The sequence below is a fragment of the Pezoporus occidentalis genome, unplaced genomic scaffold (genome assembly GCF_034315485.1).
Source record: "Pezoporus occidentalis ecotype Australia unplaced genomic scaffold, CSIRO_AGI_Poc_V1 ctg3, whole genome shotgun sequence".
Lineage (NCBI taxonomy): Eukaryota > Metazoa > Chordata > Aves > Psittaciformes > Psittacidae > Pezoporus > Pezoporus occidentalis.
Genome location: NW_026914940.1, coordinates 13577520 through 13603903, shown reverse-complemented (window position 1 = coordinate 13603903; position 26384 = coordinate 13577520). Strand labels below are relative to the sequence as shown.

General features: G+C 39.7%; 1 protein-coding gene across 1 annotated transcript; it reads right to left on the bottom strand.

Moving 5' to 3' along the window:
• Positions 1-339: 339 nt before the first annotated feature.
• RAD21 (RAD21 cohesin complex component) lies at positions 340-26278 on the bottom strand. Its single transcript, XM_062627134.1, has 14 exons — positions 26143-26278; positions 19011-19184; positions 17093-17222; positions 14808-14907; positions 13739-13845; positions 12631-12834; positions 11924-12049; positions 10121-10243; positions 8672-8895; positions 8192-8354; positions 7680-7831; positions 6018-6167; positions 4701-4784; positions 340-2182 (listed from the first exon to the last, which is right to left on the bottom strand). Exons 2-14 carry the CDS (start codon positions 19152-19154, stop codon positions 1991-1993), a joined length of 1899 nt encoding a protein of 632 aa, XP_062483118.1. The 5' UTR covers positions 19155-19184; positions 26143-26278; the 3' UTR covers positions 340-1990.
• Between the last annotated feature and the right edge of the window lie 106 nt (positions 26279-26384).

Genomic DNA, 26384 nt, shown 5'->3' with positions numbered 1-26384 from the left:
AATTTGAGCAGCAAGGGAACAGCCGAGCTACAACAGCTCCAGCTGGGTATGTTCTGACATTCAGAAGTGACTGGCATGGAGATGAATCGCATTCCATACACTACCTCCCCTAATTTTCCACACAGACATTCCTAGCATAGAACACCTGAACAAAACCTCAGTATGGCCAGTAAAATAACTCTTCCTTCCTAATGGCAAGAAATCTATTTACATACTCAAGCTCTAAATCTCTTGAAAGAGCTACATCATTACACTTCCAGTCCCAAAACAAGCAACCTGAAATGGCAGGTCCCTATGGCACAAGCGAAAGGTGTTCAAACAAGATACAGAGCTAATGCCTAACAGCTTATAACACAACTTTTATTAGAAAAGTTATACATAACAGCATCAACTATTTCCAAGAATATCAACCCTGAAAAGCAACAAAACCAGACTAAAAATGTGTAACAAGAAACTAATGACCTTTTCTATAATTAAACATTCAAGTTATCTACAATGTCTCTTTTTACAAAGGGGAAAACCATGGTTTTACAGGCACATCATGTTGAAAATAAAGCTGCAGTAACTTTATACAATTAACTTTTTCAAGGATTATTAAAACATGGTCATCATGTAGTCTCAGCTTTTTTTTTTTTTTAAACATTCACATAATTTTACAGTTGAGGATACACTGAATTTTCAAGAGTCCCAAAATTATTTCACAAAAGTGCCAACATTAAAACCAGAACCTTCAGTGTGAATAATTTTGCCCTAAGAAAAGTTAAGACAGGTTTCCATTATCAGTATTATATTCACATATATTTCTGGTGCTACCTGGTCTAGCAGTAAAGCTTCATTCTCTGCAAGCAAAATCAAGTGGGACTTCTTTTGCCAAACTGATAAAATGTTTTGAACACAGGAGTGCGCATTATTGGAAGAACTGATACTAAAACCATAAATATATCCCAAGAGCCATTAACACCCTACACAATTAAGTGGAACTGTGCCTGTTTGTACTGTATATTCAAGTTTGTTGCCCTTTCAGTACAGGCAGCATCTGAATTTAGCCTTTCTACAAAGGCAAACTGTTCTACTTCTCTTAATCATGTCTTCATATGCCTGCTTAATAAAAATCAGATAATTTACAATCTAGAAGTCTGTTTTAAAAAGTCTGGAGTTTATATACACCTCTAACAAACCTAAAGCATTTTGAGGTCTTCAAAATGAAAATGAAATTACTACAGAGTTTTCACATGATGCTTATTAACAGTAATCAGCCATTATCAGTAGTGGACCATCATGAGGTGACAAGTGAAAGGGAATGTTTCATCTAAAATGCTTGCCACGTGTTCTGTCCTTCTGTGTATGCAACAGGATCACACAGAGGAAGGGCTTTCCACAGACACTTGTTTCCCTTTAGCATTAAGGGCTACAAAAAAATCTGACTGCAAAAATGCAGTGAGAACGCAAGCTGACGGATCAGGCACTACCTTTCATATTGGCAGCTTTGAGAGACCCATGGTATGCACAAAGATCTAGAGAAGGGTGGAAAAACCCACTACTATGAGAAGCAGACTGAACATTTTAGATGAGTTTGGCAAAGTTTTTAATCAGACAAGAGGCTGGCCATTCTGGTTTACTTGTATAGGTTAAAAATATCACTATTGAATCAGCTAGTCAAATTATTGTAAGACATTTTCATTGATACTCAACATTACATGCACCAATATTGCACACATCTGCTCCGAGCTGTTAAACAATCTTCATCTGGGTCCTTGAGCCATCTGGTTTCTGCAGTTGGAACTCAAGCCACCCACCCCAGCAATTTCACTAAAAATTTAAGTGGTAGATTTAAAATACAAAAAACCAAAATAACCCAAAAAGAAAAACCAAGGACTTTATACAGACAATGAAATCTAAATTCTCTGCAATGGTCTTCTGGGCCCTACAGATGGGGCAATACACGTATGCACTAGTGAAAGGAAACACTAGCTCTGCTGTATCTAACCATTCAAATGATATGAAATCTGGGACCAGGTGTTGCAATGATGTCGCTGTAAGGCTCCTCCTGTGTCAGCTCAATAGCTTGCTGCTTTTTAAGTACCAGGAAACTGTAGAATTTGGCAGCTGCTTGTTTTCTATTTGTATTTCTGCACAGCTCGAGCAAACTGATGGATTCTGCTCCAGTCTTCGCAAGAGCTCTCTGAAAAACACGAACATCGATACCACAAGTTAAATAAAGGACTACATACAAAGAAGAATGCCTGTTGGCAAGATTCTGGTTGTTGTCACCCCCAGGACTCTGGGAAGGACATGATATTGGATGGGGACATCACAACATGTACATGGAAACTTCTATATGGATCTTACCTAAATGAAACCAAGGCGGCTTCACAGGGATGTGCCAATAAAAATCAGTCTTGAACTTATTCCAGAAAAACTGCAGTATGGCACTAGCTTTTCTTCTGCACCAAGAGCTAAGCCAGTCCTTTCTAACTACAGGACAAAGACTTTTGAACTGCGGGGGGGGGGGGAATATATCCTGTTTTATTTCTCAAATAAAAAAAAACCCTCCAAAACAAATAATAATAATGACCTGTTGTCTGAAACAAGATTTCCAGAGCTCAGGCTCTTTAAAATGCCTCATTTTCCCCAACGTGAAAGCCTGTTTATTTCTAAAGCTCGCCCGTTTGTCTGAAGCTGAATTACCCAAAGTCACTTATACTTTTTTCAAAGTCTTGGCCAGCATATTTAAATATTCAGGAAAATACATCTGTTTGCTGGCAAGAACAACAACTGACGCCCTCAATTCAAAACAGAACTGTCTGCTCTGGAATATCTACTAGATGAAAAGACATTCGGCTGGCCAAACCAAATTACTTTATATTAAACAGATTTTAACTTCAAATCTCATTACAGACTTAATGTTTCAGCCATCCAGTGCAATGCTCTTTGGGGCATATTGAAGAGAATTGAAAGAAGAGAAGAAAAAAGCTACACATGGTGCAAAGAGAATTCTAAAGCTCTTTTCAGAAACTGTGATGAAACATTCGGTGAGGAAAACATTACACAACATTACCAACTGAACATCTGCACACTTGAAAAACTGCTTTTAGGCAACAGTTGTACTGGTTTGGGCTGGGACAGAGTTAACTTTCCTCACAGCAGCTCATGGTGCCCCCAGCTGACCAAAGGGATATTCCATACCACATGAAGTCATGCTCTGCAGTAATAGCCAGGGGAAAACAAGAGGGATGTGTGCACACATTTGGGGTTACAGCATTTGTCTTCTTAAGTAACCATTACATGCAGTGAAGCCCTACTTTCTTGGAAATGGCTAGATGTCTGCCTGCTGTTGGGAAGCAATGAATGAATTCCTTGTTTTGCCTTGCTTGCAGATACTTTACCTATTAAACCACCTTTACCTCAACCTACATTTTCTTGCTTTTACCCCTGTAATTCTCTCCCTCATCCCAACAGGAAGGAGTGAGCAAATGGCTATGTGGGGCTGAGCCCATTACCAGGGTTAAGCCACAACCACAGTTTAAAACAATCTTACTAGCAGAATTCATGCAGCTGTGCAAAGGAACTTAAATCACATCAGTTTACACTGTGAAGGTACTTAAATTAAGTTTTACTTAGGTGTCCTAAGGGCTATTTAGGAGTTTCAAATTAAAATTTTATTGTTGTGTGAAGTAAGGAGTAATTCTTACAATACAACTCTAGTAAGATTTTCCAGAACTGTAAAGCTTCTGCTTGGTTATATCAGACTTTTGAGAAGCTTAATAGAACACAGAATACTACTTAATCTCATCACACTGAAAGCTCTGCAGCATTGCTGCACCCAGTTCACTATACTGGAAGTTCAGAGACACAATAATGACAATGAGCTTATATCAGCAGATACAGAGCCTATCAATGTCACCAAAAAGCAAAGATGGAAAACAAAACCAGCTCTGAGACAGAACTGAAACACTTCAGTGACAATGGAATCTCAGGAGCTGCCAAAATGTTTAAGGGAACAAAGGGTAGGAACCAGAAACTAGACTGAAAGGCAAAGGTAGTCCAAGAATATATGAAGTACACACACAGAAACCTAGATGCAAATGGACAGCAGTTTGCACGTAAGTGTATATATGGGGTGTTATCAGAAAAAAAACAAGCAAGAATCCATCCTACAAAGATTATCTGTCTGTACAGACCAAAGCCACATGCTGAAAAGTAACACTGCACCTTAGCCAAGGTCAGATTCCCATAGTTTTTATAAATTCAGCTTATCGTAGCATGGAAGTTTTCAAACTAGCCTAGCTGAGACTAAACATTCTGTAACAGGGTTTTATCCCTACACCTTGTTGGGGTTTGCTCAGGGTAACACAGCACTAAGTCACAGGTGCTAAGGTTTCATTAAAAACACAAACCCAATTATTTTAAAATCTGAATTTCCACTTTCTTGAACACCAAGTGAGGACATAAACGTTGAAAAACTCTTAAAGAAAAAAACTGAACTTCAAATGTTCTTTGGAAAAAGAATGACAATTATAGTATGATTTAATCAATTACAAGCATCCCCCCCCCCGCCCCCGCCCCAAAAAAAACCAAAACAACAGAACTGGTATTTTTAAGTCTGTAACATCTACTGCAAAGAAAGCTCATTCTTAACCTTCCTACTTCGGTCAGAAGCATCAAAGGCTACTTTAAGAGAAGCAAATGATCACGTGTACCTGAAGTCCATGAAGCATTTGTTGAGTCCTCTTGTTCCATCTCCTTTCTTCTTGATCCTGATCACCCCCTGTGCCATCTTCCTCCTGCAAGTAGCCAAAATTCATGCATTTACAAAACAATCTTTCATCCACCGAGTTATGCAATGAAAGAGGATATATAGATATCACTGCAGCTTTTTCTTTTCATCAAGCCAGAAAGTTTAGACAATTTGAGTTGCACGATACATCCAGGAGAGGCAGGAAGTGGGATGGAGGAAGACAGATCTAAGCTGATGTACTGTAGCAAGGTTGCCTACCATGATGATTATACCTCAAAATGTTATGCTGAGAATTAGTAAAACAGAGAAGTTCAGTCATGACAGATGAATGAGAAGAAACCCTTCCTTCCAATCTAGAATTTCTAGCACTGAACACAGTACTAACAGTGCTTTTTACATTGCAAACATTAATAAACATAGATATATTCACATTTCACTTTGGAACCAGAACTACTGAAAAGAAAACAGGTTATTGCTAAAAGCTGCAAAGACCAGCAGGTGTTATGACTCAGCTCCCCATGTCCTATGAAACACTCACCTACACAAAATAGTACTTGTTTATGGAAGATGTGTTACGTATTTTAAAAGCAACATCATGAAGTGTCAGGCAGTTGGACTAGATGATTGTTGTAGATCACTTCCAACTGAAAATGCTCTAACAGCTATTTACGCTGTTAGGGAAATCATCTTGACTGATGTAATTCACATTTCTTTGTATATGTGACTTCTTATAGAGGGTAACTTCACATGTCCAGATACATTCCTTCTCCAACAATAAAACAGTTCAAAACCTAGTTTAATATTATGTATTTTGGGTGTAAAATGAAAGCAATCAATGAAGTTTGGCTTGATATCCACAGAATATTAAATATTGTTGCTAAGAAACAGCTTCAGTTATCACATTTTAGAACATCAATGGTTTTCTTACAAAAATCTACATCTAGGAACTGGCATCAATTATTTGAAATGGAACCATAAAATTGTCAAAACTTCCCATATAAGGCATCATAAATATATACAGTGGTTTAATCTAACCATATGTGAGAATAGGAGAACCCTCTAATTCAAAGAAGAATGTATACGCAATTTATAAAACAGAATAATATAAATAATACAAAATGGTCACAGAATAATTTTTAAATCCATATTTAGAACCTTTGGAAATGTAGATTTAGTTTCCCAAGTAAGGACTAAAGATTTATTTCTTATGCCAGTTAATGATTCCAAAGTCAATCAGTGCTGAGGAACACACAAACCCTTTCCAGATAAGATTTCTTACCTCCTCTTCTTCCTCCTCCTCTTTCTCCTTTTCCTTCTCCTTCTCTTTTTCTGGCAGAAGTTCTAGCTCTGGTATTAGCTGGCAGATGTTTTGGGGCTCCTCTGGAGGCATTTCTACAGGTGGCATTTCCAGCTGTTGTGATGGTGGATGCTTTAAGAGTACACAATACAGTTAAACCAGCAGCATCACTTATCAGTGCTTTTACAATAGAATGCTGATGCTATAAACCACTTTCACAAAACCCAGGTCTCTAAATCTGAGCCATTTGTCAGAACTTTTCAGTTTTGAAGCACATAAAGTAATTTGTTTTGCTGTCCACAGATGTATTTTTAATCTTTTACATTCCATTCAAACCAAAAATTATGACACCACTATAAGGAAAAAGGCTTTCCAATAAACTTCACTTAGTCCACCACCCAAACTACTGATCTCATTTCTTGGATCAGCTCATGCAACTTTAAAATCCCATGTAACCAGATGTAGTGCTACACAAACACATTTTAACTCACTGGAACAACGTATCTTCAAGCTATCAAAATTATGGTCTGTGCAAGACAAGCATGAAGGAATTAAGATGTAGGTACTTTGTTAAATTTCTCAAAATGCATGAGTGACTTTGGTAATCGGGTCTCATTCCTCAGAAGATATTTTTACCAAGAAAATCCAGAAAAGCAGTTTAAAAGGATTTATATATTCAGTTTTAATAAAATTATTCTCCCCCCCTGAATCTATGCTTAGTTAAGTGTTTGCCAGTAAAGTTACCATGACACCTGGAAACTGTTTTACACTCTTTCTACTCTAAAATACCTCAAAGTAACTTTTTAGAGACACAGAGCAGATACTGCTACAGGTAGAATATACTGCTACTGCTAGAGGCCTGATCTGGTTGGCATGATCAAAGAATTCCCAACACACACCAATGGCACCACAAAGTACAGTTAATGCCAATTTCATCCAATCACATGGCCAAGAGGAGCAGCACCTGCCACTTTTTTTGGTAAGATAATGTAATATCCAACAGTCTCATTCTACAGCAAATGACCTGTTCGCCAAGAAACTTGTGAAAGCGGGGTTAAAGAATACCACACACAAGACAGCATAAACCAGGAATGCTCTCACCAAGTAAGCATTCAGAAAAGGAATACACCTTTCGTTTTGCCCATTTCCCCCCACTTCACAAACATGGTTATCTTTCATACTGTATCATAGCTTTTACAGAAGAGAAAGATTTGAACTAGTTTCCAAGCCTACTCATAAGTCAACTAGGAAATCTTTCCTAAAAATCAAAATTATCTTTCGAACCCTTAATTGTAGAACATCAGGACTATCTTTAAAAGGAAGCTGTACAGCTAACACAATTCTTTCTTCATCAGTGAAAGCTGCTCATACACACTTGCCAAACAGAACTTAATAGCTTTGTAAGCCATACACCTTTCTCCTTAAAGGCTATTTTCTGGAGGAGACAGCACCCTTTCTTTATCCTACCTGCATTTTAAGTGCAAATCTTACTGAAGCATTTAGGTAAAACACCACAAAGACTACCCAGGGCCATAGATTCTGATACTACTCCAGCATGTTCACATCACCGCAGAAAACTGGTGCCTCAAATCTGTATCACTTTTCATTCTTATATTGAAAATAAAATCAAAAAATCTTACTCACAGGTAACACTGGCTCTGGTTCTACTTGCTGTAGTTTGCGCTTAACACCAGTCTGAGGTGGTGGCGGTGGCATTACAGAGTCATCCAGGTTGGTTCGGCTGCCTTCCATCATTGATTCTTGCAAACGACTTGGTTCTTCCAAAATAGGTTCATCTATGTTACAGAACAAACCCAGTTTTAGATACTTTGTAAAGCTTCAAATTACATTGCTAAGTCCAACCTGCTATTGATTTAGAATTGAGCACTCTTTTAACAGCCTGAATAGCTTTGGCACCATTGTGAACAGAACTGGTACAGATGTGCATACAACCCAATCCAACATCCATTTAGCCTACTGGATCAAACTCTAATTGTCTTGTGCTTCTAGGAAAACAGGCTATTTTAAGTCACAGGCTGTGTATTACAAAGCTCTTTGCTTCATTCATAATCTTTGGTGACTTAATACAAAGCACAAACAGAAGAGTCAAAAATAAGCTCTGACAGAAAGCAGAGCATCTTTGACAAGACACAAACCAATGACATCTCGTTGCTGCTGTTGCTGTTGTTGCTGTTCCTCTCTGGGAACCTCTGGGTTTTCAAAGTCTTTAAGGAACTCATCAAGGTTGTCAGCTTCTCCACCTTTCCTCCTCTTTCTTAGGTCTTCTGGTACCAGGGGTGTAAGACAACGAGTAAAGAGCTACAGGGAAAGGTGATGTTAATCACTACTGTAGTTCTCAGTGTCACTTAATTTCATTTCAAAACAAGCTATTATGGGCCATTTCCTTTCCCATTCTTTATGCTCCTTTCCAACAGTAGTAACATTTAACAAAAAAGGTAATTTATTTCTGTAACTGATAACTATTTTAAGCGCTAGTGTTATCTTAGTTGTTTTAATGACTTTTTAAAATTATAAATACTGCTATCACATTGCTATTCATATGCTGATGTTTATTATATATGAGGCACAATCCTGAATATAGTCCATTTAGAAATGAGCCTGCACAAAGCCATTACCTTCAGTAGCCTGTTATTCCACAAAGGCTGAGCAGGCAGAGAGAAAAGCTTTTCAACACCACCGGTTTCTTTCCACATCATCAGCTTCTTAGTAGGAGGTGCCAAGTCCAACGTAGTAACAATGTCAGAATAGTCACTTAACTGGGCTCGAATAGTCTTGCTATCCAGTTCTTTCACACTGTCCACAATCAGCTTTCTCTTCCTCTTTGCTTTGGTTTCCTTGACTGTTGAGATTTTTAGAGAGTAATAAAGGTTAACTCAAACAGACACAGCACTGTGCAATAATCCTGCAGGTTCTCTATAGGTGTTATCTGCCCATGTATAATGCTGCCTCAAGAATCTAAGGCAATGTTAGCTTTGTGAGAAGGAATGAAAAGCTGCAAGCCCTAGTTAAGGGTCAAACACTATGAATGCTGTACCAGAACCTACAAACCCTTCCATGTGTACACGTAGTTCTTCTAAATCTACCTAAGCCTCAATGTCCTCATCTGCCTCCCTCCCTCATGGTTTGCTTGTCAGGCTGGTGATCTTCAGGAGCAAACCCTTGAGAAGTAAGGCCCCTCTGACCAAAGAGTTAAAATGCCACCAAATTTTTCCCCTACGCCCTATCTGTGCTTTGGTAGTGTTAATGTGGGTGGTTATCTTACCTGTACCTCTCATCCTGCTCTAGAATGACTTTACTGCAAATTGCTTACAGCCTGGCACTCTGCAGCAGACCCTGAAGCTCTGGCAAACGCTGTCTTTGCTGGCCCCAGCTGATCAGCTAGGACCTCTGCTGCTAGCTTGCCACCAGGGGGCAGCGCTAGGGCCTTTTAAATTGGCCAAGCAGTAAATCTGGCCTGGAGTTCAGTCTGAAAACACAGGACAAACTACATTTTTTCCAAATCTTTTATAATTTTTTTTCAATAAAACAGGGATCTGTTTCTGATGATCCAGTTAAAATAATAGAGTGTCTTGCATTAGAGAAAAAGACAAGGAATTTACTATTTAGAAGAACATCAACTACAGATGCATCTCCAGAAATCATCAATTCATTAAAGCTATCAGTCACCAGAAGAGCTCTCATTCTTGGTATAAACAGTCACTCCTGGCCATCAAACATAATTGTGCTGCACTACAGATACTGCATTAGAATTAAAGACATGGTAAGTTCTATTCCAATGCACTGTATTTTAAGCAGCATGTTTACCAAAAGCTACAGTATCATGCTGCTGCACACACTGACTGCAGAAACTACAAACTAGGATCAGCTTAGACCATCAGTGTAAGGTACCTATGTGGAAAGTGCCCGAAGGCTATGGTTAGAATAGAAGAAATACAGCACTTGGTCTGCTTTCTCTTTCAACTGAGAACTAGAGTCAGCAGCAGTGCTAGACATTCATTTCCACTCCATGAAACTAAGGTGGTCTCTGATGACCCAAGTAGAGCACCCACAAATTGCGTACTCACCAGTTATATCAATAGGCTCCAGAGCAAAAGCTTCCTCTTCATTGGGGACAAGTGTTGTCTGATCGGTCATAGTTGGTAATGGTTCAACTGGATCTACCGAGTCTGGGCTGTCTGGTCCACCCACTGCCAATTAGAACAAGTATCTTTCACTATGTCAAAACATTAAGAAACTGTGCTACCCTTCCCATGCCTGTGAGAGATGGATCCTATTCCTATGAGAAGCTGAGATGGAATTCCACCGTTCCATTGTCTCAGAGATGGGTGGGAGGAGTTAAGACTCCAGTATCCACTGCCTGGGAAAAGGGTGTGAGGAGGTGAAATGGGACACCACTCATCCATTGCCTGAGGGATGAGCAGGAAAGAGCTGAGATAAGACTCCATTATCTCGAGGTGTGAGGAACTACTGCCCATTACCCCCAGATTTGCTGCAGGCACATGCAGTTGAAGAGCTGGCTGCAAGACCAGGGAAACTGGTCCACCAGGAATGTTTAATACTGTCCTGGGTTCAGCTATAGCAGTCATTTTTCTCCTTAGTAGCTGGTGCAGTGCTGTGTTTTTTACTTTAGCCTGAGAAAAGTGCTCATAACACCGATGTTTTCAGTCATTGCTAAGTAATGCTTACTCCCATCAGGGACTTTCTCAGTCTCACGCTCTGCCAGTGAGGAGGGGCATGGGAAGCCAGGAGGAAGCAGAGATAGGACACCTGACCCAAACTAGCCAAAGGGGTATTCCATACCACAGCACGTCATGCCTAGTATATAAACTGTGGGGAGATACCTGGAAGGCCCAGATCACTGCTGGGGTCCGGCTGGGTATCAGTCGGTGAGTAGCGAGCAATTGTATTCTCTCCCACTGTTATTTTATTTCCTTTAGCATTATTATTATTATTGGTGGTAGCAGTAGTAGTTTTATGTTACACCTTAGTTACTGGACTGTTCTTATCTCAACCTGTGGGATTTACATTCTTTCAATTCTCCTCCCCATACCTCTGGGAGTGGGGGGAATGAGTGAGTGGCTGCATGGTTCCAAGTTACTGGCTGGGCTTAAACCATGACAAATACCTGACATGGAGAACAGAGGTACTCCCCCCAACTCACTATAGAAGGGGGAAAAGGTAATCACAAAAAAAAAAAAAGCCTTTGCCATGAAGATGACTTCAAAAGGACACCTCTGTGAGGACACTCTCCGCTGATGACTACTATGGACACCATCCACAAGACATCGCCCTGAGGGCAGCTCCATCAGGACACCTCCAAGGGTGCCTTCAAGGGGACAAACTCCACGAGAACACCCACCTCCAACGACTACTACAGACTCTTGGGGGACACTGCCCTGATACTGACTATAAACCCTGAAGAACTCCCACCACTGATGACAGTGGATCCCCAGGACACTACTAGATCCATGGTGGTGACTATCTCTCCCTCTGCATCCCAAATTCTTGCCTCATTTTCTACTTTTTTCCCCAATCTGTCCTACTGCTATGCCCTTTATTACAGTAATTTCCCTTTTTAATAATAATTGTCTTTTTTTAACAAGCCAACTGATCAACAATACTTGACCTTGTTTGCATCTTAATTTCCCTCTTGGGATCACAAACGAGAAAGGGTCCAACACTGGGGTTTTCTCCAATTGGATCCTGACAATGCCCTCCTCCACACCTTAAAGTGGTTTACCACATTTCATACCTTCGAGCTCAATGTGTTTTTTAAGGAATACCTATTCTATTATTCTATAAATCAGGATCCCAATTAAATTTGTTTAGAACAAGTAATTCCAGACCTAGCCCTCGATCATACTCACTTGATACATTATCATCATCATCCATATCATCATGAGGAGGCTGCTCTGGCATCATCACTCCACTTTCTGAGAGTGCAGGTGGGTCATCAAAAATACCACCATCATTATTACTGAGAAGTTTATCATCTGAAAACCATACGAAACAATCGGTTTTGCATCCAGAAACTCATGAAACAAGTATAAACAAACTCATGACAACACAGATAAAGATAACGCAAAGGTTAAAGAAAGCTATACTTTCAAAGCTGACATAAAAGCAATTAGTTCTTTTTCAAGGCACATTTCTGCTCAAATTTTGAGGTTACAGATAGCCTTTATTACAATGCACATTCCACATACTTGCATCTTACTAGTTTCTTAGTAGTTCACAAAGAAGCACTTGATACAATTCTCAACATATTAATTAAACCCTTGGAAGGGGTCAAAGAACAAGAAGAGTACAATATTTTGTCCAAAGAATGTTACGGAATGGTAAAAACTCAGGATGATTTCATTTTACTTCATTTGGAATATGCCAACACTTAACATGCTACACATCATCTGTGTACTGTATCACAGTAGCAGTCTCAAAACAGATTCCCACTACTGAAGACGCAACTTAGAGGGACCTTGTCAACAAAGGAAACACCCTCCCTCCCTGCTTCCCCTCAGAGCTAATTATTGAGGCAGAAGATAGAACAGAGGAAAAACAAATTTCTCAAACATACCCAATATTCCACCATCATTTCCTTCTCCAAAATTATCATCTTTGTATTGGTCTTCATATTCCAGGTGATTAGATTTCTCATTGAGGTGACTGGTGCTCTGTTCAGGTTCCAGTAGGAGATTGGAAGCACTGGTGCTCACTAGCATGTCATCCTCAAATGCACTACCTTCTCTCATCATCTCACGATCATCCATCCCAAAGTCACCTGCAAAGATACAATTTCACTGACATAAACACTAAAGAACCAAGATGGAAGAGACCTAGCTCATCAAAGGCCCATATGCAAGACCATTTCAAGTTATCTTACTTGAAGTTAATGACAAGATATAAGGAATAGTGCCCAACAACACCACAGGGAAAATACTGTTCAAGCAATTATAAAAATAACCATCTCCTCTTCAAAGAATTTTATTATGTGAATTGATTTCAGCAAGATCCTACTAAAATTTAGCTGCACTGAAACCAAAGAATTCCAAGGAATTAAAAAAAAGTTGTACTTTATGCCTTGAGTTTGGGCTTCATGTATAGAGAGCAAGCCAATACCACCATCAATACCTAGATCATACTTTCAAAAAGATTACTAAATTATGGATTACATTTGTATACTCTGGAAATTAGATATTCAAGTGCAACAACTGTCTTCAGGCTTTAATTCAGATCTTAGAATACTGTCCTTCAGAAGATACTGAAAGAAATAAACTACTGGCCATAACTGCTTTAGCTTTAGAAATCTCCTAACAGTTTCTGATTGGAAACATGCCTATGATTAAAGCAACAGCTGACTTCATATTCACAGCACATTTTGAAAATTGTAATTGACATAGTACTTCACTAATCAACTTGACTGAATACTCTTTACTGTATTTGGACTTGATGATCTTATAGGTCTTTTCCAACATAGTTGATGCTATGATTCTTCAGCTTTACATAAGCAGCTAAAAGCTTGCTGAAATTAAGAGGAAAAACTGACATGAACAAACTAAAAATTAATGTACAGAAACACAACATTTTGGACCTGTTTTGTTGGGAATCCATTGCAATTGCAAAACTGTAACTTTACAGTTACCAAAACCAGCTTAGTAACACATAGTAATACACAAGATTTTTACCAAAGTCGTTATCTTGGAGGATACTGATGTTGCCCACTTCTTCTCTCATTGTGATTTCTTCCACTCTACTCTGGTTCAAACTGAACTGTTGGGCCACATCAATGTCACTTAAACAAAGAGAAGCCAATTATTAAAAATGAAGAACAGATAAAGCCTGCTTAGAGAAATGTGAAATGGGCTTCTAAGTAGTACACTACACGCTTCAATCAATGAATGAAAAACCTGATAGTGGATACAGAATAGAAAACATTACTTAAACCAGTCAGACAATTCACAATTAAAACCTATTATCCAAATTGCATTAGCTTCTGGGAGACGTATCAGGAGCCTCCCTTACCCCTTGCTATGTCAGGGTCACCAGTTTTAAAGGCCAAATTAACAGGCAAGAAAAGATACCCCCCCCCCCCCCCCCCCCCCCCGCCTTCAAATGTCAAAAGCTATTAGTATATTAATTTATCATAAATCTATCTAGTAGCAGTGCCAGGTTAACACTCTGTGGTGTGTTAAGGTCCATTTCTTAGAAGACCACAGAATTTTTATGCGGTTTCAAATTAATCTGAAATATAAACCAGACAGAACATTGAGTAAAGCAAACTGTATCCCAGAAATTCCATTATGAATAATCCAACAGGGTAACAAACAATTCAAGTTGTACACTTGTTACTATGTTCACAAGCCACCAATCAGTATTAAAAAGTTCTAAGAATTGAAAGTGCCACTACAGACATCTCCATAAAACTAATCTTGTCTAACCTGAGAATATATGTGATGCCTTGCACAGAGAAAGAAGGAAATAACAATGCGTATCTGAGTTTCTTAAAAGCTTCTGTATGGACAGCTTTAGCTTCAGTTAAAATTACATGCTACTATGAACCTCAAATCAATGCAAAGATGATGGTGTACTTCCTTGGTGTAGCAAAAGGCTTAAGGATACAAGTTTCCTACAGACTGGATTTCTTTAGTTTGGCAAGGCTTTTGCTGTTTAAAATCAAGCTCTCCTTAACTAAAACCAGACATCATTTGCATGGAAATAAAAGAAAAACCAAACAAAAAAGCAGCCCAAGCTTACTCTAGATCCGGAAGTGGTTGGTCAAAATCATGAAATTCCTCAGGTAAGGTAATAGCATTGTAAGCAGCCTCTCTGTTTTCCTCAGGCAAATCGACAACCCCTGCAGAGAACACTCAGACATAAGTTCCCACTCCTTAAAAGGACAGCATTTTCCCCCTCTGCCTTCAGTACTGTTTTCTCTGCATGAGTTTCTTGTCTTTAAACTGATGAACTGAATTGATGCTAGACACCTATGAAGAAACCTTAGGTAATGTTAGAATTGAGATTCAGTCTAAATTCAGAATATATACCCTCAAGCCCTTGCCCTGTTTCGTATGACCCTGGAAGCCTCAAATCACTGGATAACATTTCTGTAGCCCATTGCAGAGCTGTTCAGCCAAAAGAGGCATTGCGCGTCATCAAAACACTATGCAGGTAACCTGCTACATAATCAGATTATCATGAAGATCTAGATGATCTAGTTAGTCCCATTGTTTTGGGTACAGCAGCAACAACACAGCAGTCTGTTTTGGTTAAAGCAGTGATTCAGTCAGTTCAATGAGCTCTGAAAGTCCCAGCACAGTACTGACTGTACCTGGGCTGCACAAACTCCTAGATTTCTGCATTTAGAAGAGCTGGATTACCTAAACCACATACATACCTTTTCTTTCCCTCCTGAGATGTATAATCTACTATTCAGTGGGCATTCTGAGTGCATGATTAGGCATCACATAAGAATAGTGCCAATAGTTGGAGCCTCTCTTTTATTCAAAGGCTTAGAGGTCAGGACACTTAAAAGTGCATGGGAAATGAAGGTTCAATTTCTTCTGTAACTTGAAGAACATTTGAGATCTACTTTCTGCCTTCTGACCCACATAACACAGGCAACTCTGAGGTACAGCTACTTCAGAAATACTCTGCCCACCACGTTTCCTTCTGCAATGAACAAGCAAAGAGCCACAGTCTAGAGAGACCAGGAAGAAGCATGAGTCTGTAGTTTACTCATCCTGGAACTTGGCTAGGAGTGAAGAAACCCTAGTCCATCCTTTCAGGGCTATTCAGTATTTTTAGCTGTTGGCTGCTTAAAATAAAACATGTAAATGATTCTCAGCGCAGACAGGGTCAAGACAATGTCTAAATCACAAAGCTGATAAACTGGGAACAAAGACAAGTGCCTCAACTTGTTTCAGGTCAGCATGCCATGTTCTGTTAGCCTTGTTTTAAGGTGCTTCACCTTCTACACACCCTCTGTTAGGAGTGGAAAAACTGGGAAAACAAATTACTTTATGAAATTAGACAAATTTATGATATGATCACCGGGGGCACTTAAATGCAATAGTAAACAAAAAATCTGCAACGGTCAACAAATTGCAACTGAAAGCTACATAAAGTTCAATGCCTGAATCACAAAATGGAGACTGGGAAAAGAAGATAAAAGAATGATATACCTTCACTTTCCTCAAATTTACTGTGGCACTGGCTTTCAAGAATTGCCTTTCAAAAAAAAAAAACAAAACCCAAAACCAAAAAGGTCTTCCTTTAAAGCACTGCTTTTAAAGAAAAAGTTACTCACAAACTTAAAAAGGTAGAATGTGATTCAGCAGCTGTGAGTATCCAGCAGCATCACTGCCACAGCTGGAAAAAAGTTTCCCAGGCCAAAATGAAAGAAAACTATCAACTGCGTGTTAGCCAAGTAATGAACTGCTGTATGGAAAATCATTTCAGTTATTAATATGGCTCCACATCTTCATGGAAAAAAAACTTAAGAGTAAGCAACTATATAAAGGAGAAGTTGTGTGCTGCACATACAAAAGGGAAAATATCTTTGTTGCACACAATACAGTTCACATTATTTCCAGAAACTAAAACATGAAGGAGGTAAAAATAAAAACCCAGCTTACTTCTATATTTCTTCTGTAACTCATGGCTAGGCATTCTTCGCCCTTGATGGAAACAAGCTGCTGTCTGTGCTTCTATTCAGTGCATGCAACTGACCTTTTACAGACTCATGACAGAAGGTAAAAACCATGCAGCATATTTCCATTTATACACCAACAACAGCCAAAATCATAACTGAGATTTAGTGAATCAGCACTAAAGTTTTCTTTCAGAACACAAAAGATGTTTTTTAGCATACAACTCAGTCACACAGTGGACTGAAACTGTGCTGAAGAACTTCTTTAATCATGTAGAAAGAACTGCATGCAATTCTTCTACAGAGACAGGAAGACAGAATTGTATACCTTATTAATACTTATCTTTATATAAACAATGTTACTTTTCAGAGAGTGCTTAAAGACAGATACCTGGACGAAAAGCCATCTTAATCTTAATGAAAGCCTCATTACAGTCTGCAAGAAGATATTTTGCTTTCCTGTGGTAGATTCTAACAACGCCTAGTAAGAGATGTCCTGAGGTTCGAAGTGCCATCTTCACCTAAAAACAAATTGCACAACCAGTGAATTAGATGTGGCCTCACTTTTTTTTTCCCTATATTGAAATTTCAGTTGGTTTTGCACAAGTAACATCAAATATCCAAACCAAGTGTAAAAATCAGCAGAAAACTAAAGAATGAATGAATACAAAGTTGACAGTTCAAGATGATACTCTATATATTACTGACTGATATTTGCCAGGTCATCCATGAATTAACAGCATCTCACTCCAGGAATTCCCAAACACTGCTCTGTCTAGTACAATAAAAAAAAAAAAAAGTGACATAGCAAACCCCATTTTACAGTATCTATTTCTGATATCTTTGTTATTTTTATTGGGGGTGGGGGAAAGGACAGTCATAAATTACAATTCAAGTAAAATTTGGTTAAAAACTGATACCTGTTACCTCTCCATCTTCTGTCCTGCAGTTAAGGAGAAAACCAGAGAAAAATATTGGAAGATGTGGGGCATCCATAAACAAGCACTGCCACATTAAAACAAGTTAGTTTCTTTCCTCTTTAAACTCACTGCTTTACTATGTAATCAAGTATCTGCTGTAGGAACAGAAAACTGATTAAAAAGATTTCAGGGAAGGACTCAATTCTTAAGTACTTTAGTGTGAAAGAGCACGAGACTTGTGATGAAGGGTACATGGAAAATTGCCTCCTAGAATGATTAAGCCATAGAGGGCATAGGGGTTTAACCTCAAACTCTAAAAATTCAAAACCTGTGTTGTATACAGTGTCTAACATTCCAGCTAATGAAAGTGTTCCACAGAGTTAAACGTACAAAAGTGTGCCTATTTTCCTTTTCCTGCAAGAATGCTGCAGCTCACTTGTGATGCCATAAACATTATCATAATCTTTCTAAATCCCTCCAGAGTTGACACTGAAGCAAATCACTGCTCTAGAAGAGCATCTCTATGATTGTACTGTACAGTTCTTGCTTATGCTTTGCAGTTCTTCAAAATCCAGAGTAGCATTATAGAAACACTTCATGTTTGTACCGAAAGATAAAAATAAGTTTTCTTTTTCAAATAGTTGCTGTTCCTTCGAGACATTTAGGCACCTGTTAAGTGGCAAAAGTCACAACCATATCAGTCCCCTAGCTCTTCAATGGAAAATTTCATGAAGACGGAAAAAAAAAAAAAAGAAAATCCCAAGAGCCATCCAGAAGTCTTATATTCAGTTTTGTTGCTCTCTATTCACTTCCCAGAAAACCAGAGAAAAAGGTTCAAAAGCTTTTACACTAGTATAGTATTTTTACTGCATGTCAAACTACCCTCATGTAACCAGTAACATTACAAGCTACTATGATACTTCAGATCTTTTTGTTGCAGCTAAGCAGAAAAATGCTTTGAACTTCAGTTAACAACCATAAACAACTTATCTTAAAATATTATTTCTACACCTCCCAGTAACAACAGTACTGAAAGAGTCTTAGCAAAATTCCTTCAAAAGTTATTTGTCAGAAAGCCTGGGCTTTCCTCTTCCAAACACTTGCTTCTAAATGACACATGGTACATCAAGATACAAGTCTCCTATTTACATAAAGCAAAACATTTGGTAACTTAACTGCGTAATACTTCAGCATTAGAAAATTGACAAGAAAATACTCTTAAGAATCGGAGAGTCAATGGACTATTTCACATCTGAACAGACCTTTCCACCCTTTACAGTAACAACTTGACAAATTTTATTCGTATCAGTGACCCAAACAGTAACTACCACCTGTACACATAATCGCTTGTTACTACAAGGTAACATTACATCAGTGTAAAACAGGTACCTTGGGTGAAATGATACTCTCCACACTGCTCTCCAGATTACATTCAAAAACGTGGGCTTTGGTCAGCTTCTTATCCCAGTGGGCTGCCAGCCAGATTTTGGCAAGCGGCCCACGCTTGCTGAGGACAAAGTGGGCATAGAACATGGTCCCAGATGTCTAAAACGAAGTGCAAACCTGCAAAGAGAAAGGCAGTTTTGTTGTTCTTTTTTGTAGAAGATCTGTAAGAGCAACATCCCTATAAACACCCCCTTATCCTCAGCAGGAAAAGCACAGGTTTGCTTTTCTTTCATTATGGTCAGACTATTTGTTCAAGCTATTTAAAAAGCCAATACTTACAAGTGGTGGCCATGTAATAGCATATATATTTATTGCAGAGGAAATACAAAGCAGGAAGAACAGTAACCAACGTCCATTTACGTAATTTAAAAATTTTTACCATCCCGCAAGGAAAACCCAAAACTTTAACATATTAAACTTCATGGTAATGACACCAAACTCATACAACACAAACATGTCTCACTTCTCAGTCCACAGCGGTTTCCTACTTTCCACTTTCAATCCTTTCCACTCTTAATTCAGTAGCTACTAATATACTACACCAGTATATATTCTACATGGTTTCAGTAAAACATTCAGTGTTATAAAACACATAGTTCTAAACTTCTTGGATTTCACCATATTTTCTTATAGAAAGTACAATTATATCTTCATTTCTGAACACACTCTCTCCATTTCATAATCCTTCTAATAACACTTAACATTTTTATCAAGACTTGAATAAAAAATATGAAGAAAATTGACTGCATTATCTCAAACTTCTGAAGATTTAGTTTTACTCTTTCTCCTTCACCAGAAGGACAGGCTTCCTTTTACCTATTTATGCAGGAACTACCTTCTTACAACTAGTAAGATGCCAACATATCAAACCATGGGAAAGCAGAACAGCATGATGTCTTCTGATCTGAAGATGCTGAATTCATGCATGAGGTAAGTATATGATTCAGTTCAACTACAAGCTGAGAAAACAAAGTTTGCTTTAAAGAGGTGGAAGATTCTCCACAAACAGCTTTTTCTTCAGCAATATCCATAACCAGGGAAAAGAAAAGAACAGGAGAGATGCAACTACTGCATTTCATCTCACCCATGCCTACAGAAAAACTATCAGAGGAAGCACAGCAACATAACAGTAAAAGCAGGGCAGTTTAATCTGGGCAGAGACAGTGCAAGGAGCACCAGTTTCTAGCCATTAAAAAAAAAGATGCAGTGTTTCCCAAATGCACGCCAACACAACTATAGAGGGAACACAGGGAAACACACAGCATTGGTAAACACGACAGCCAGAGACAGATTCTCCAGAAGCTAATTCCTAAACCATACCAATTTAGTTATAGGCAGAAGAAACAAGTTTCAAAGCAGGCAGGGCAGACCTGTTGTTCCTTATAGGGTACACTTCAAAAAAAAAAAAAGAAAAAAAAAAAAAGGAGTAACACAATTGTGACTTCCAGAAAAAAAAAAAAACACAGGGGAAAGAGAAGCACCGACATTACTTGTTAGTGGAAGCAAAGCCAATCTCATATCTGGACAACAGAGCTCAACCTCTCTGAAAGTTACAATTATTCTGGGGGGCAGGGTTGGGGTGGTGGTGGTTTTTGTTTTGACAAGTGGGATTTGAAGAAATATAAAGCATATGGAAGATTACAGTGATACCATACTCCATACTTGTACCCATTCTTAGGTATTCTTCAACATGCAAGATGATGAAAGCTATGAATTTCAGCTGCATTAAACAGAACAGTTTTCAGACAGCAGAACTATCAAGCTTACCTGTCTTAATGACAGACTGGACACTGATTCTGTTCACAAACAAGAACGTACACAGTGGAGAGGACTTAAAGGAAATAAAGGCCATGTTCACCTTCAGCTTGAGTTAACTCAGGAGATAGAAAGGATTTAAACTACTCTTAGGGGTGAAGTCAATACCTTTGAGTCGTAACAAAGCTGCAGATTAGCGAAAAGTTAAAAAGCCACTTTTATTTTTTGAGACTGTGTGGAGGCCAAGGACAACACTGCACAGAGATGGCCATGAGAAAGGTTTTCTAGTAAGCACAACAGAACAATTTGGAAAACTTCTTAGTCAATAAAAGTTATCTAAAGGAAGGTATTGTGCTTCTTCTCACACCATGTTTTTTGAAAGACACCACACTGTCCCAAAAGCCAGCAGACAATCCCTTGTGCATTTTCAGAGGCCTCAGTATTTTTGTGTATGCAGAGACATAACTTTGCAGCACAGCATTCTGATATCTCAACTTGCTACCACAACCATGCAGTGCTTTGGCAACAGCAGGCCTGTAAATTACCCTTGAGTAAGAGGAACGGGGAAAAATACAAACACACAGTTAACAAAAACGCTTGCATTACTCCATTAAATACAACAGCTGCAGAAGAACATACTTTGATTCGTGGAGTTTGGGGCAATTATTCAGCAATGTTTTACAATCACTAAAATATGTAGCATGGATTCACAAACCTTCAAACATACAATTAACTGTAACCCTGAGAATATACTGTCCAATATGAAACATACTATTTGGACAACTCAGAAACAACTTATCACTTTAAATCCCACACAGCAAGGCTAATGCAAGCATAAGACAAATGACTATCTAAAAGGAAGCAAGGTTCCCCCCCAAAAATAGGTGTTAGGATCACAACAGGGCTAGTGATTTTACAGCTTTTTATTTGACACATTATTAACCTCTGTCTTATAAAGAATTGATAATCCAAGGCAAAGTACTCCCCATAAGGAGGCTTACCATGCATGAATGGATTTCAAAACATATGTTTCCTTACCAAAGAAATCAAAGACTAGAAGCTGAAAACCATGGTATCAAGGGAAGGCACAGGAACAGTAAGGGGTCACCTGTGCTTGTGATGTTTCCCAGGTTTGACTACCACCCAGCACAGGAACTATAGATCAAACCTAGAACTTGCTTGGAAGACTAATGAATAAATAATACTACACGTGCAGGCTGTCTGAACTTTTGGAGGGAGTAAGACCCCAAAATAATTAGATTCTGACCGAGGTTGTCTGTTTCTCTTCATACATTATTTAAGCCCCACCATAGCAAAACACATGAAGAGAAACAGTGACAGACTACAGACAGTTTAAAGTGTATTTTAAACTGAACTGTTATTAACAAATTCAACCCTTATTCCATGAAGCACTAATTTTCTGTCACAATATCAGCCTCTGCCACTTGGAAATTCAAGTGGATGCTCTGCTCTGTATAGCAATACCTGGGTACCATAAATGGTACAAAGCCCACCTTCGCAGTTCTGAGCCACTCTTGTTTAGAGGATAAGGCAATGGCTCCAAAGCCTGCTCTCACTGTCCCCAGATTTATGTCTTTCTTTTCAGATAAACCTTTTCTTTATTTCAGACTTTTTGTCTGATCTTTAATTCATAGGGCAGTATGCTGATGCAGTGGCATAAAAAAAGAAGTAGATTTTTCTGGCATAATTTGAGGCTGGAAAGAATGTTAAAGGAACTAAGCTTTTTGGAGTGGCAGAGTGCTAATGCAGACATGTAGAACATATGCCGTTGGCTGCAAGAGCAACTCATAAGAATCCTCAGAAGAAAAAGGGTAGCTGATAGATTATGAAAAGCTTGTAAGGTAAAATAGAACTCTTAATTTTTTAAACCGACTGGATGTGAACCAGGAACTTAAAAGTTTGCTTTAAGAACGTACTAATTTTTCTGTTTTGCTTGCACTGCTCTGAGGCAAAAATAGTATGCACTCATACAGGACCAGGTGGGATCAAATCCTCAATCTTGCCAAATTGTGCTTTTAAAAGCCTTTAACCTTGCATTTAATTAAACTCAAATTTGCTTCCATGTACCACAATTTCCCTCAGGTTCCTCTGCCTAAACTGGTCTTTAACGACTGCATAATCTTATTTCCAAGATGTTTATTTCTAAGAAGTGTAAAAAAGGCAATAATTCTATACAAAAAATAACTGAGCACTTAAAGCAAAACTAATAAAATACAGCCAGTACATTGGGTCTGATCCAGAATCTGCCCGTTTCATCCTCCCATCTGAGAATCTGGTAATTGATCCTGTGGAAGAAGCAAGAAAACTGGGTAGATGCTACCCATGAACTTCATCTTGACCATCAGTTCACAAATACTAAGTCTTGAAATCCTTCTGCACCTTAGAACAGCTATTTACCTATGTGAGCTCTGAAAAAGGACTCTCCCGTAGCTTGAGTACCATCCTTCAAGTCATGCAGAAAGAAGGTTAATGAACTAACAGTTGACAATAATATTGCAGACAACAGATACAACATTCACCATAATTTTATTTGACTGGTTCACTCTAGCCCATTAAATCCACTTGCCTGTTACTCTGCTAGGTCAGGCTATGTATACACATGCCAGCTCACAGGTTAAGTTCAGTCTTGTTTTATTGTCACCTATTTCTGCTACTCAGGCTACTCCAGAGCCACATTCATCCACTGATCAGCAGACAACTTCCATATTACACTGTAAAAATCAGCCAGTCATTTAAATTCATTTGTTCTTAGGCCATCCTTCAGTCTCTCTTCTCTCCTGGTTCCTCCCTACACACATTTTCTTCCTATGCTGTCTCTGTTTCTGTTTTGCTAAGCCAAGCCAGCCCTGGGGCATGTGGGGAAGAGTGAGCTCACCCTGTGCACCTGAAGCAGCCCAAGTTGGCTCTGCCAAGCTTCGGAAGTCCAGCAGGATTACCCTGACCCTGCAATTGTACTTAGAATTCTTAAATTTTAACTCCTAATCCTTCACAGTCCTTCTTACATGTCTAAAGCTTTTGTGGTGTGGGCTTTTATTAATGCTGTCTCACCAGTAGGTTCCATGTGCATACTGCGCACCTGGTGCCACTGAAAAAACCCTAAAATTCATCACAGAACCCATTTTCACAACTGCCAATAACTCCTTACTCCTAGCTCAATGCCTCTTTTCACCACCACCTTATTTCATCCCGTTCCTTCAACCACCTTAATAATTCTCTATTAATTCACATTTTTCTGAATTTTAATCTATTTCTTTGTGGCACCTGCAGCTTTACTGAAGTTCAATGACAAGTCACCTCTATTTCTTATGTCGACAAAATTAATTATTGAAAAGATGAAAGTGAACTAGTCCAACTTGGCATACCTTTGATAAACACATACAGCATTCTCCATTTGTCTCCAGATCTGTTTTTTTCCACCAACCTTCTGTCTTAAATCCTGTGGCTGAGGTTGCCCTACCAGGTTTCTCAACTGCTCAAAGTGCACCATCCCTTTACAGGAACTGCATTCACTGTTCTACATTATGATATCATGCACTTATACAATCAAGCTGCTAGAACCAGCACCCCATTAAAGTTACTAATTCAAAAGGCAGATCACACAGAATTATTACACAGAGCTTGAGATTACTAAACCCTGTGAACACTGTTCACTCCTCCCACCTCTATTTCACATCTAAACATCAGCAGGTGTCCTGCCCTGGCCCTTAGATCCACTATGCCCATTCATCCAGTGGAAAAGAATCTTCCATTTTAGGCCCTATCTCGATTGTCCTAGCCTATTTGCTGCAACTCCAAGTCAAACTAATGCACTTGCAGAAACCATACATTAACACACTTTCTAAATGTATGCAAGTTGAATGTGAGAATAGAATTATGTTATTCCATCTTTTCCAGCACTGTTCACCCAAAGAGCCCAAACGTAAAAACACCAACTCTCTAACATTTTGCAACAAAGAAACTCATGTATTAACTGAGGCAACTACTCTAATTTCTCTAGGAAATCCCATGGTATCGGCGACCCTGATAGCAAGACAAAACTGATTTAATTGTGTGGTAATTTAAGTTTATTGCAGGTCTCACTAACTTTTTGTTCTGCCTTTTTTCCTTCCCCCCCCCCCCCCCCCAGTTACTTCAGGTCAGCAGGCTGTGTTTCCAAGTTTCACAGAATGACAAGTATTTACAAATGAAACTTCATGAAATAAAATGCAAGCCTGGCCCTACTAATGTTTTGATGTTTCACCACTGTTGATGTAACAAGGTTTACTGAGGAAGAGATTAATGAAAGTGTATGGTTATTGCACAAGTTCACACAATGTGGGCCTAAATGATAACTTCTCCAAATTTACAGTATTTTCTTGCATGTGTTGAAGTTTAACAGAAAGCTATTTTCACTTAAACAGTGCCAGTAAGTCATAGTGACCCCAACTTCCTTTGTTACTGACAGAAACATGACACTGCTTTATATTTAACAGAAGCCTTTCATTCAGAATCAGAGAGAAATCTTTAAAATTATAGCAAATTTACATCAAGAGTGTCCACAGAAGCTGCTAGAGTAAGATCTTATTTTTTCAAGAGGTAGGCATTTTTAAAGGGGGCTTTGATTTGCAAACCAACAGAGTGCCAGAAAACCGTTTATATGTTACTAGCGGGGGCTGCAGAAGCATTCACTAGTGTGCTTTATCCAAGTGAGAAGTTAAATTACATCAGAAACACGGGCCGATGAAACTCCGCTCCTCTCCCTCCTCCCCAGTCTGCAGCAGCCCCGCAGCTACACCATCCCTTCTGCCAACCAGCAGCCGAAGATCTGTTACATTATTCCGGCTATGGCATCCTAACTCATTGCTGCCTCGTCTCCCATGAACTCGCTCTTCCCTGGAAACAGGGAGATCGCTCCAGGCTCTCAGGGACCCCACCACGCCGCGCACACCCCGCTCTGCCTTGCCTGGAGACACACTGTGCTCCCCCGCTAAGCTCTACCCGGCCGCAGACGGTGCCTCACTACACCTGACCACGGGAAGATCACCACAACCACCCGGGCCCTCCGGGGGAGCGCCAGAGCCGGGCTCCAGGCTGGCCCGGGCCCTCCCCGTCTGCTGCCACTCGCCCGACCCTCCAAGAGGGCTCGGCCGAAAGGGCGGCGCGGCCGGGCACGGCCGCAAGGGGCCGGCAGCCGAATCCGAGCGGGCCGGCAGCGCCCCAGCAGCCAGGCTGCTGCAGGCCCCTGCCAGGACCCTTACTGGACGGCGACAACGAGCCGGGGCGACGGGCGGGAGCAAGCGCGGCCGGAGCCGCTCCTTACCCTGGTGCGGCGGCTGGCGAGGCCTGGCCCGGTGACCGCTGCGCTCCGCCGCGCGGAGCCCAGCCGCTCACTCAAACAAACAAGATGGCGGGCGCGGCCCTTCCTGCCGCCCAAAGCGGCCGTTCAAATCACAGGATGTTTACTGTTAAAATGCCCCCCCCTCCGCGCGCCGCGCTGCGCCTGCGCCTGCGCCTTACCCCGCCATGCCGCGGGTCGCCGCCTAGCCACCGGTACTACGCATG

Excerpts from the sequence above, each read along its gene's own strand:
- RAD21 (XM_062627134.1), bottom strand. The coding sequence starts at position 19,154 with ATGTTCTATGCCCACTTTGTCCTCAGCAAGCGTGGGCCGCTTGCCAAA. Across the intron at positions 13,846-14,807 it reads CAACCACTTCCGGATCTAGA|TGACATTGATGTGGCCCAAC; the intron begins GTAAGCTTGGGC and ends TCTTTGTTTAAG. Across the intron at positions 2,183-4,700 it reads AAATGCTTCATGGACTTCAG|AGAGCTCTTGCGAAGACTGG; the intron begins GTACACGTGATC and ends CGTGTTTTTCAG.